At 38.7% G+C, this 12,461-nt stretch overlaps 1 protein-coding gene across 1 annotated transcript; it reads left to right on the forward strand.

The window, feature by feature from the left end:
• Positions 1-237: 237 nt before the first annotated feature.
• On the forward strand, positions 238-1,026 carry LOC141594671 (uncharacterized). The gene has a single exon (XM_074414670.1). It carries the CDS (start codon positions 238-240, stop codon positions 1,024-1,026), a length of 789 nt encoding a protein of 262 aa, XP_074270771.1.
• The last annotated feature ends 11,435 nt before the right edge of the window (positions 1,027-12,461 follow it).

Here is a 12,461-nt window from a genome sequence, read left to right on the forward strand (position 1 = left end):
TAGGCATTTTGTTACGGAAATATAGGATCATAAGAATAATATTGTTAGCATATTATATTGTTAGCATATTCTTTCCTTTTTACAAGTTGATATGTAACCTATATAAGGATTCTACCACACATCAATAAGATCATCTCAGTCTCCTAATATCGTAACATGGTATCGAGCAAGTTTTTTTCTCCTCTCAAAATATTTTACCCTAAAACCCTCACCACGAAAATCATCAAGCCGCCCCTAATGGGTGGAGACGACACAGATGCTAATACGCCCGTCTTTTTTCCAAAAATTAATCCCTCTAGTCCTTACTACCTCGGTTCCCAAGATGGCACGAGTGCAAAAATATCAAACATTGAACTTCTTTATGACAACTATGAAGATAGGCGTATGTCCATGACAATGTCGTTGCAATCGCGACGCAAATTCGGATTTGTTGATGGAACAATAAAAAAACCCACCAACACATTCGACCTTGACAACTGGGAAGTGGTTCATTGTACTCTGGTACAATGGATTCGTAACACGATCTCTCCGTCTCTGCTCGATAATGTGAGTTATGGCTATGATGCATCGGTCCTATGGTCCGAATTGGAATCACAGTTTGCAGTGGTCGATGGTACGAAAATTTATAATCTTAAAACTCAATTAAAAGTCTTTAAGCAATCCAAAGGTATGACTGTCACCTCTTACTATGGCAAACTAAAATCGCTTTGGGACTCACTTGTTGTTCACGAGCCCCCTTTCGCGTGTAAGTGCGGCAAATGCGACTGTGGCATTGGTCTAGCCGCTATCAAGCGTCTCGATAATGAGCGCTTACACCAATTTTTCATGGGTCTCGACCCCTCTTTGTATGGCCATATCCGTTCCCAACAATTCCAGCAAGATCCCTTACCCACTCTTAATCGTGCTTACAATATCGTTCTCCAAGAAGAACGCTTACATACTACCACCGCAACCCCTGATGTTACTGAAGTTACAGCCTTTCATATGTCATCTCCTGGTTCTAATGTCGACTGGAGTGTCCTATGAGATAAAGAGCGTGGGGAACGTCATCAAAAGCTTTGTTCTCACTGTAACACTCGAGGCCATGATATCTCGACTTTTTTTTTCAAAACGCTGAAATTTCCTGATTGGTGGGGGTGAAAGGCCCCGTACCTTGGCCGAAAATCGTCGCTCTCGGTCACGGGGTGGTGGTTCAGGCTCGGGGTTTTCTGGTTCAGGCAACATGGGTGCCTCGGGTACAGGCTCGGGTTCTGCTACGGGTACTGTTCAGGCTAATGCCGTGACCACGGGTGTCTCTACTCATAACTTGCATGCTTCCGATCGTCTCAGTGGTATGTCCAATTGGATAATTGATACAGGAGCCTCTAATCATGTCACGGGTTCCCTGTCGTGTTTGGAGGATCGTGAACACATTGCCGGACATCCTGTTGGTCTTCCGAATGGCCAACAAGTCGTCTCCAATTTGATGGGTTCGGTTTATATTAATGATTCTATGATTCTAACCCATGTGCTATATGTTCCAAGTTTAAAATGCAACTTACTGTCCGTTTCACAGCTTCTTTCGACTAATACTTTCCGTTTCGAGTTTGATAAAAATTCTTGTATAATTCAGGACCATTCCTCGAGGACGACGATTGGACCGGTGAGCTGCGGGATGGACTGTATTTGATTTGCGCGGGGGAGAGGCCATTGACGGTGAACACGGTATCCGAGACAGAAGAATTCGATCTGTGGCATCGACACTTGGGTCATCTGCCTGATAAAGTGGTCAAGACCATTCCCTCTTTTACTCATTTCAGTTGCAATAAACACTCAATTTGCGAGGCATGTCATTTTGAAAAACAACATCGAAATAGCTTTACTTTAAATAATAAGCATGCGACGGATTTGTTTGAATTGATACATTGTGATTTATGGGGACCTTATCGTACCCCGTCCTCTTGTGGTGCGAAATATGTTTTGACAATTATGGATGATTTTTCCCGTGCTACATGGGTCTATCTTTTGCTTGATAAAATTGAAGTAACCGACATGTTTACAAGCTTCATTAATATGGTCTCTACTCAATTTTCTAAAGTCATTAAAACCGTACGTAGTGACAATGGAACGGAGTTTAACAATATGGCCGAGTATTTTTTTTCACATGGGGTTAAATTTGAAACATCGTGTGTTGGGACGCCTCAACAAAATGGATGAGTTGAGCGAAAACATTAACATATTTTGAATGTCGCACGGGCTCTCCAGTTTCAAGCCAACTTGCCCGTCTCGTTTTGGGGTGAATGTATTTTATCCGCTGTTTATTTAATTAACCGGACTCCCTCACCTTTGCTTAATAACAAAACCCCGTATGAATATTTATATGGAGTCGTCCCATCTTATGCAAATTTGAAGGTATTTGGCTGTTTGAGTTTTGCCCATAATCAAAAAACCAAGGGTGATAAATTTGCTAAGAGGGGACGGAAATGTTTGTTTGTGGGATATCCTTCTAATAAGAAGGGTGGAAATTATATGATCTTGATACCAAATCATATTTTGTATCTCGTGATGTTGTTTTTTATGAGTCCGTGTTTCCACTCGCATCACCATCAACTCCCGTTCCTGTTTCTGATCATTCACTCGACACATTAGAGGATCTCCATGATGATACCACCAATGAGTCCGTACATGATACGGTATTGCAACCACATGTCCATAGTGAGCCCACGATTGAACCTCCTTCCGCTACTGCCTCTACGGGCGACCCCTCTGTTGAGCCCACGGGTATAGCTGCGAGTTCGGGTACTGCAACAAATGACCAGGTTGAGGAGCTTGGTCGAGGACGTCGCATAAAAATTCCGAGTTCTCGTCTTCGTGGCTACGTTCTTGGTACCGCAAACAGTCCATCTCCGCCTACCAGCGAACCGAGCTCGCCCTCGTCATCCTCAGGTACACCTTTCTCTCTTGCCAATTATCTTGACTGTCATTCTTTCTCGGCAAAACATCGTCACTTTCTTGCAGCCATGACAGTCGGGATCGAACCACCTTCATTCAAAGAAGCCATTCGTGATAATGGGTGGTGTGAAGCTATGAAAACCGAAATTGATGCATTAGAACGAAATAAAACATGGGAACTCTTTGATTTACCAAAAGATAAAAAAGCTCTCGGTTGCCGGTGGATATATAAAATCAAATACAAATCCGACGGTAGTGTTGAACGCTTGAAAGCTCGTCTTGTGGTATTTGGCAATCATCAAGTCGAAGGCTTGGACTATGGTGAGACGTTTGCTCCCGTGGTTAAAATGACCACCATTCATACTTTTCTTGTTGTTGCCGCTATTAATAAATGGGAACTTCATCAAATGGATGTACACAACGCATTTCTCCATGGTGACTTGAATGAAGAGGTTTATATGCGGATTCCTCCCGGGTTCAGTCGTGGTAAAGAAGGCAAGGTGTGTCGCCTAAAGAAGAGTCTCTACGGACTTCGACAAGCGCCCAGGTGTTGGTTTGCTAAACTCACTTCGGCTCTTAAGACTTACGGTTTCACACAATCATACTCCAACTACTCGCTATTCTCATACTCGCAAGACAAGGTACGCCTATTCATCTTAATTTATGTCGATGACCTTGTCATTGCGGGTAATAACTCTTTCGCTGTTGCTCAATTCAAAGCTTATTTGGGAAATTGCTTTCACATGAAAGATTTGGGTCCCTTAAAATATTTTTTGGGACTCGAAATTGCTCTTAGTGCAGAGGGAATTTATGTTAGTCAACGCAAATATGCATTGGACATTATTACGGAGACTGGGTTGCTCGGTTGTAAACCAGCGGCCACCCCGATCGAACAACATTATGCCTTAGGGTCAGCCACGGGTGCTCTCCTTGACGACGTTGAACCATATAGACGTCTTGTTGGGAGGCTCGTTTATCTAGCTGTGACTCGACCAGACTTATCTTATGTCGTCCACATTCTTTCTCGCTTCTTACATCAACCGCGTCAAGAGCATTGGTCGGCTGCCCTCCGCGTTGTGGTTGTTCGTTTAAGTAAGACATCTAATAATGTAGTTAATGATTAAAAACATGTTTTACATTCACATCTATAAATATTTTTAAAAGGCTAGACATTAAACGCCACGTAGACAAATGTGACATGGCAACAATTAATTGTAACGTGGCAAAATATAGTTACTCTCATAATTAATGGTAAAAAACTAAATTTAGATAATTTTAATTTCATAGGATAATTTTTAAATCACTCTCATGCAAAATGGATTTAATAATAATAATCTATAAATATAATTAAAAAGTAAGCTAAACTATCAACCATCAACTATATGTCTTATTTTAATTTCATAAGATAATTTTTAAACCACTCTCATGCAAACCTTTTACATTACATTTCTCCTTGCTCCATATTTATGTATGTAAAATTAATAACTCTATAATCTAAATACAAAATCTATATATCTAACTTAAAAGCATGCTAAATTACCTATCATAATCTACATGTCATATACATAAAATCCTTGAGCATATGTATAAGACATGCAACAACGTAGAATCACTAAGAAAATTTCATTTGATAATGTGTGACTAATTAATAATATTCATTCATAGAATTAAGATAGAATACTTAAACGAACAACCACAGAGCTGTCGCTCTGTGGTTAAAAGTTCATTTTTATATAATGTTTAAACAAATATAAAAATGACTTTTTAACCACAGAGCAACAACTCAGCTTTGTGGTTGTTCGTTTAATAAATAGGATCCTCAATATTATCCTAATATTAAGTAATCAAGCGAAGGTTTTCATGTGTGATAATGTATTGTGTTAGCGACCAACAATCTGTCTAAAAAAACCTTAATCCCTTGCTCAATTCGCAACCAGATTTTGGTCCGTCTCGACTCAACTTATTTTTCGCAGTGTCATTGGAGTTCAAGCTTCATTTCAACTCCATCTGTTGTCTCTTTCTATATCAAGCTTGTATTCCATCCTTTTTCTCCTGAGTTCAAGCTTCATTTCTTCTCAAACCTTTGTCTCTGGTCAAGAAAAAAAGCATTGACTAAAAGGATAATTGTGCAAATAAAATCGTGTAACTTGAAATAAATTATGAATATTTTTTTTTCAAATTGAGACTTGAAAATTCAAAGGTTGCAAATAAAAACGATATTACTTGTTTTTTTTTCGCAAGAAATATGTGATGAAGAAATGTTACTCTATAAGTAAAAAGAGATAAGGTAAAGAAAATATAGATAAGATGAAAATAAATTATGAAGAAGAATTGTGAAATCAGAGATATGAATATGCGGAAGCCATTGAAGGAGCTCCAGCTGTTGTTTGTAGTGAGAGGAAATGAGAGAGTAAGTAAAATCTAGTGAGAGAAAGTGTAAATAAAAGATGATTTCTCATTAACTTAAAATGCCAACTGTACAAAGGATGTTTATATACAAATGATAGTCAACTCAGTCAACTAAGAACATTCTAGTGGAAGTTGTTATAACCGACTCTAACAACTTCCTATCTATAATCTTCATACCCCCTCCTCAAGGTGGGCGTGGGGGATCTTGATCAAACCGAACGCCCAGCTTGAGAGCCAAATAATGATGCTGCTGCTGCCCAAGAGGCTTTGTTAATATATCTGCTAGTTGTGAGGCAGAGGACACATGATGAGTCGAAATGAATCCTTCTTGAACTTTCTCTCTGACATAGTGACAATCGATATTTAGGTGCTTTGTGCGCTCATGGAACACGGGATTTGCAGCAATATGTTGAGCTGCCTTGTTATCACAAAATAGAGGAATAGGTAAAGGTACAGTCATTTGAAAATCCTGTAATAGACGATGAAGCCAGACAATTTCACTTGATGTGTAGGACATGGCTCGATATTCTGACTCCGTAGAAGACTTGGAAACTGTCTTTTGCTTTTTAGTTTTCCAAGAAACTAGTGAATTCACAAGAAAAACACATTGGCCTGTCACTGATTTGCAGCTGAAAGAACAGTTGCCCCAATCTGCATCAGTGAAGGCCCTTAAACTGAGATGAGTATTTGCTAGATAGAATAGCGCAGCATGTATAGTCCCCTTGAGATATCGTACAACATGCAAAGCTGCCTGAAAGTGTGACTGTCTTGGTGAGTTAAGAAACTGACTTAAGTGCTGCACAGCAAAGGAGATGTCATGTCTTGTAAGGTTAAGGTATAGTAACCTCCCTACAAGTCTTCTATATTTTTCAGGATCAGCAAGAAGATCTCCATCTTCAGTAGAAAGGTGTAAACCTCTTGGTAAAGGGAAAACAACTGGGTTACAATCAGTGAGACCTGTACTTTGTAAAATATCAGTGACATACTTGTGTTGACATAAGGATATACCATCAGCAGACCTATCAACCTCTAGCCCAAGGAAATATTTAACCAAGCCCAAGTCTTTGATTGTAAAAGCATGATCTAAGGCTTGCTTTAGAATAGGAACATAGGTTGTATCAGTTCCAGTAATCAGTAGATCATCTACATATACCAGAACAGCAGTGAATGACTGACCAGAAGACTTGTGGAATAAAGAATAGTCATTCTTGGACTGAACAAAACCCTGGTTTAGAAGCAGCTTAGTGAGCTCAAGATTCCACTGTCTTGAAGCTTGCTTTAAACCATACAGGGACCTTTTCAATTTGCAGACGTGTCCATGAGGTAAAGCCTTATATCCCTCGGGAGGTGTCATGTATATTTCCTCATCAAGGAACCCATGCAGAAATGCATTGTTGATATCCAACTGATGAATTGGCCAACCTTGTGCAGCTGATAATGCCATTAAAACCCTTACGGTAGTGAATTTAGCTACTGGACTAAAAGTATATTTATAGTCCTTCCCTTATACCTGATTGTAGCCTTTGGCTACTAACCTAGCCTTGTACTGATCAATAGTGCCATCAGGCTTCATTTTCAACTTATAGACCCATTTGCATCCTATGGCTTTGAAACCCATAGGCAAAGAAGTAGTATCCCAAGTGCCATTTTCTTCCAAGGCTTGCAGCTCTTTATCCATAGCATGAACCCAGTGAGGATCATGTTTGGCCTGATGATAACAAGAAGGCTCCACAACAAGTGTAGAACTAATTGAGGGAGAAGGTGAAATATGATGCACAGATAAAGATGTAGAGGCTACTGAGTTATCTGAGGCAATAGCAGTATCTGGAATAGTATTTTTGTGAGGTAGAATTGGACAAACAAAATCCTTTAATTTTGAGGAAATCTGAACAGGTCTCTTAGAAACCCTTGGTGGTGGATTCTCAACTGCATCACTTGTAACAGAATGGTCAATAGACTGCTCAGTAAAGGTGACTGGAGAATCAGTATGAGGTGAGGTTGAGTTACCAACAAAGGAATCAACCCAATTTGTATCACTCAGGTTGGTATTGTCATCACTAATGGGAGTAATGACTGAGAATGGAGGAGTATCATCTTCACAAGGATGCAAGGGATGCATTTGAAAAGATGGTGATTTTGAAACTGCACTGTCAGTGGGGGGAGTGACAGACACCCTAAAAGGAAAAACTGTCTCATGAAAAACGACATCCCTACTGATGATAATTTTCTTAGCCTGAAGATCATAAAGCTTGTATGCCTTTTGACCAAAAGGATACCCCAAAAAAATGCACTTCCTCCCTTTTGGATCAAATTTATCTCTAGATTGAGAAGGTGTGAGTGCAAAACACAAGCAACCCACTACTCTCAACTCATCATAGGTACATTTCTTCTTGAACAATATTTCTGAAGGTGATTTCCATGACAAAACAGAACTAGGTAGCTTGTTGATAATATGAGTTGCAGCTAACAAACACTCACCCCAAAATCTCTTAGACAAATTGGCAAACAAGAGGAGTGCCCTAGCTGTCTCCACTAAGTGCCTGTGTTTTCTCTCAACCCTACCATTCTGTTGAGGAACTCCAGGTGCACTCTTTTGATGTATAATCCCTTTGGATAGGAAAAACGAATCACACCCTTTTTGGACAATCTCATTGCCATTGTCACTTCTGACAACCTTAACTTGACAATTATGTTGTGTCTGGACTTGCAAAATAAAATTTTTTATGGCTTCTGTGGCCTGTATTTTATCTTTTAAAAGAAAGGTCCAAGTGACCCTACTATGGTCATCCACGATAGTAAGAAAATAATGAGCACCAGTTATGGTAGGTCTCTTGTATGGTCCCCATAAATCTATGTGTATAAGATCAAAAATGTGTAAAGCTCTTGAAGTACTTCTTGTAAAAGGTAACTGATGCATTTTAGCAAGAACACAAGTTTCACATTCAATCTTGTCCACTCTGTTACAATCTAGTACATCTATATGCTTCATCTTTGACAAAGAAGTGTGCCCTAATCTTGCATGAATTAAATGCATCTTACTACTACATTGGATATCAGGCTTACAAGCACAAACATTAGAGTAAGAACAATTATTTTTATTTGTACTAAAAGAAGTATCTGTCTTAGACACAGTACTGGTTATCCTCAGCTTGTACAGGTCATCCTCCCTTCTCCCAACAGCAAGAGTAAGCTTATGGAGAGGGTCCTGTATAGCACATTTGTCCACATCAAAGTTTATTAATAAACCAGTGGTGGACAACAATTTTCCAACCGATAGTAAATTGTGTTTAAAATCTGAGATGTAATGAACATTATGCAGAATAAGTCCTGTCAGTAATCTAATATCCCCAATGATACTAACAGTTTTGTTAGTCCCGTCAGGTAACCCTACTATTATAGGCCTAGGCAAAGTCTTCTTATTGGAGAAAATATGCAATAAAGAACTCATATGGTCAGTAGCGCCTGAATCAATGATCCAAGTGTACTGATTAGATGCTGAACATAAAGAGGAAACATTGGTAACCAGAGAGGTACCTGCAAAGTTTACTGCAGCAAAATTGATCTCTGCAGATTGATTAGTACTACCCTGTGAATGTGCCTGCTTATTCTTCTACATATGCATCATTTGCTGATAAATCACTGCAACAACCTTAGGATCAATATCGACATCAAAATCAGAAACCAGTGGATTATCATCAGTGTCATGAGTTGCAGCATTGTGTGCACTGGCTGTGGCCATCCTAGCCATATATTCCTTCCTCTTTTCTGGAAAAAGCACGAAACAAGAGTTCCTGTTATGTCTAGACCTCTGACATCCATCACACCATCTGTTCTCTTTATCTTTCTTGACTCTTTTTCCATCTCGCGTCCAAACATTCCAGGGAGTAGCGTCAGAATCAGGAACATGTTGCTTGCCCCAGTTCTTCTGATATGGTCTCCTATTTGCAGCCATAGCACTGAATTCAGTATTATCATTAACAAACTTTGACAGCCTCTTCTGACTCTCAATTTGCTGTACAAGTGAATAAGCTTTGGTGAGATTAGGTAAGGGCTCCATGGACAAGATATTTGTCTTCAGATGCTCATATTCACTGTCCAATCCCATCAGAAACGTCATAACCTTTTCTTTGGTCACAACTTCAAGTATCTTCTTCAAGAAACTACAGGAACACTTCGCTAAAGCACCACAAGTGCAATCAGTAAACGCCTCAAGATCCTCAATATCATCCCAACTCCGTTTCAATTTGTTGTAATATTCAACAACAGATTGATCAGCCGCTTGAGAAGTGTTCTTCAATTCCTTTTTGAGCTGGAAGAGTAAGGGAGCATTTGACTGACCATACATGTCGCTTATCTCTTCCCAAAGACGCTTAGCGGACTTAGTCGTCATAAAACCTTGCTTGATTTCTGGAGTTAAAGCATTTAGAATCCAGCATCTCACCATATTATCTGCGCGAAGCCATTTCTGAAACTTCGATGAGGTCAAAGCAGGCATCGTTGTTGAAACGTCGAGAAAACCGTGCTTGTTCTTCGTTCCAAGCGCCATTATTATACCACGACTCCAATTGAGAAAATTCTTACCGTCCGCCACACTACTCGCTACGTCTCTTCCTCTACCCGTTCATTTGGGTCCCCATACTTGTATCCAAGTAAGTAAATAGAAATTACCATACTCTAAGGAGTAAGCAAGTCAATTGCATTGCCTTAGAAGTTAAAGTGGCATTTCCTTGGCCATAATTCATCGAAATAAGCCTATCTTCAACATGCGTGGACCTGGAATGAAACGGCGAATTGACCAGCTTCATTACCGGATAATCGGAATTGGAAAGAAAAAGAGGATCATCATATTGATCTTGATAATCGTCGTTGAGAACAGAATTCTGTGATTCAGGCATGATTACGCACAAGAAAAGAATTTGATGTAATGATTTGTGGAGAAAATTTAGATTTTGTGTAAATTGAAGGAAAAGAAACACGAAGAACGGAGTAATTGATTGACGAACAAAATCGCGGAAAAAAAAATCGAAATCGCAAACCCTAGAAATTGGGGAAAATGCGAAAAACCAAACCAAAACAACAGAAAAAGATGGAAAAGACAACACACGATCAAGAGACAGGATAGTCCTGCTCTGATACCATGTGAAATCAGAGATATGAATATGCGGAAGCCATTGAAGGAGCTCAAGCTGTTGTTTGTAGTGAGAGGAAATGAGAGAGTAAGTAAAATCTAGTGAGAGAAAGCGTAAATAAAAGATGATTTCTCATTAACTTAAAATGCCAACTGTACAAAGGATGTTTATATACAAATGATAGTCAACTCAGTCAACTAAGAACATTCTAGTGGAAGTTGTTATAACCGACTCTAACAACTTCCTATCTATAATCTTCATAAGAATCAATTTTGAAAATCAAAAAATAATAACAAAGGGGTAATTTTGGATATTTTCCAGGGTTATTTCATGGAAATAATCCAAACTATACCTCCCATTCTCATATTAATCCATACTAACATTTAACCAGAAAAATCTGAACTATTCCATTATTTATCTTCTAATGAACCGAGCCAATTTTTTACCTGCTACCGCAGGTAAGCTTTCAGGTCATAAAGCTATGAGCCCCATATTTTGTTCTTCTACTTCTTTGTGTATAAATTTCCCCAAATTATTAAAAATCCAGAAAAAAACATAATCAAATAACCTAATTATCCTAACATTTAACACAAGTTCTCATTATAGAGGGAAACTCTCCGTCTATAATGAAAGACGGACCATATACAATAGCACTTTTCTATAACAAACAACAAGTGGGTTGATGGGGGCAAAAAATGTCACCACTTTCATTGTATTTGACCCGTTTATAGCAATAGACGGATATAACCGTCTATAACAAGACGAAATGAACATTTATACCATTCCTACATTATAATCTCAAATTTTAGCAAAAAAAGAAAAACTAGAAATACTATAATAAAACTCATAAAAACTTAATTAAACAATTTATGAAAACCCCAGATTTTTTTTACTGAACTGCTTGAGTAGTGGAGCACAATTTAAAGACGGGCGATGTCGAGTGTTTGACGAGTTGTCTGATACAGAGGGTAGAAGAGCAGAGTTGAGATGGGCATAACCCGTATATGCGCTCCAACTGGGTCAAATAAAGAGAGTTTTAGGTCTTTTAGATGGTTTTATGTTTTCTCTTGATATCTCTTCCACCTTCAATCATCCCTCCATTTTTGTATCTTATTTTTATTTCAAACAATCCATCATTATCCCCTACATGTCCTTGTTATTGCACTTCGAATATGTCATACCTATTTTCCAAGACAATTTAAGAAGAAATTAAAGCTTGGCATGTGTACTCCTGTAAACTTGGGGTATGCTGATGAATACACACCCTCCTTTATTATTCGGATCGGTACCGCCATTGATACAAATCGAGTCAGACTACTTGACGATGTAAGCCCGTTTAGCAGCTCCTTAGTACCTTGTTTCCCTTTTAGGTTGTTTGGAGGGGTTGTCATGGATGGTAATTGAATGAATTAAGAATGATTTGTGAATTCTTGATGAAGATTTTGATAAGTGGGAAACATTTAGGGGGAATTAGGAGGTAAAGGGGTTTTGTTTTTGTTTAGAGCATGAGCAACAAAGAGTTATCTCCTTTCCCTTTTAATTTTCTCACTTATCTTATATTTTTGACACATCATCTTCTCTTTCCTTCAACTCTCTTTTTATCATTTTTTAAAGTTTTACCGTATTTGTATTTCAGCACAATGAAGAGTTTTCTCTTACTTTTCTTTGGGCCCACTGTATATATTTACCAATTTTTTTATAATATTATAGTACACCTTTAAAGTAAACAATAATAAATCAAGAGACAAGAAAACAAATAAAATAAGGCAAAGGTGGCACAGAAGCCAAGAAAGAAAGTCTCTGTGCAGGGAGTTTACCTGAACTTAAGAGGAAATTGTAAAGGGCTCTACAACAAACAGTTGTCCTTTTGCCATGAAAGAGAAAGTTAAAAGGTGGGTAATCACTCTACATTGTGCATTCTCTTAGACTTTAGAGTGAGGAGGGAGGGACTGATTTAAGGTTGAGAAGTTAATGGAACCCAGTGTACATGTT

The sequence above is a fragment of the Silene latifolia genome, chromosome 8, assembly GCF_048544455.1.
Source record: "Silene latifolia isolate original U9 population chromosome 8, ASM4854445v1, whole genome shotgun sequence".
Lineage (NCBI taxonomy): Eukaryota > Viridiplantae > Streptophyta > Magnoliopsida > Caryophyllales > Caryophyllaceae > Silene > Silene latifolia.

Bases quoted from the DNA above. Each gene is read 5' to 3' on its own strand.
- LOC141594671 (XM_074414670.1), top strand. From the start codon at position 238: ATGGGTGGAGACGACACAGATGCTAATACGCCCGTCTTTTTTCCAAAA.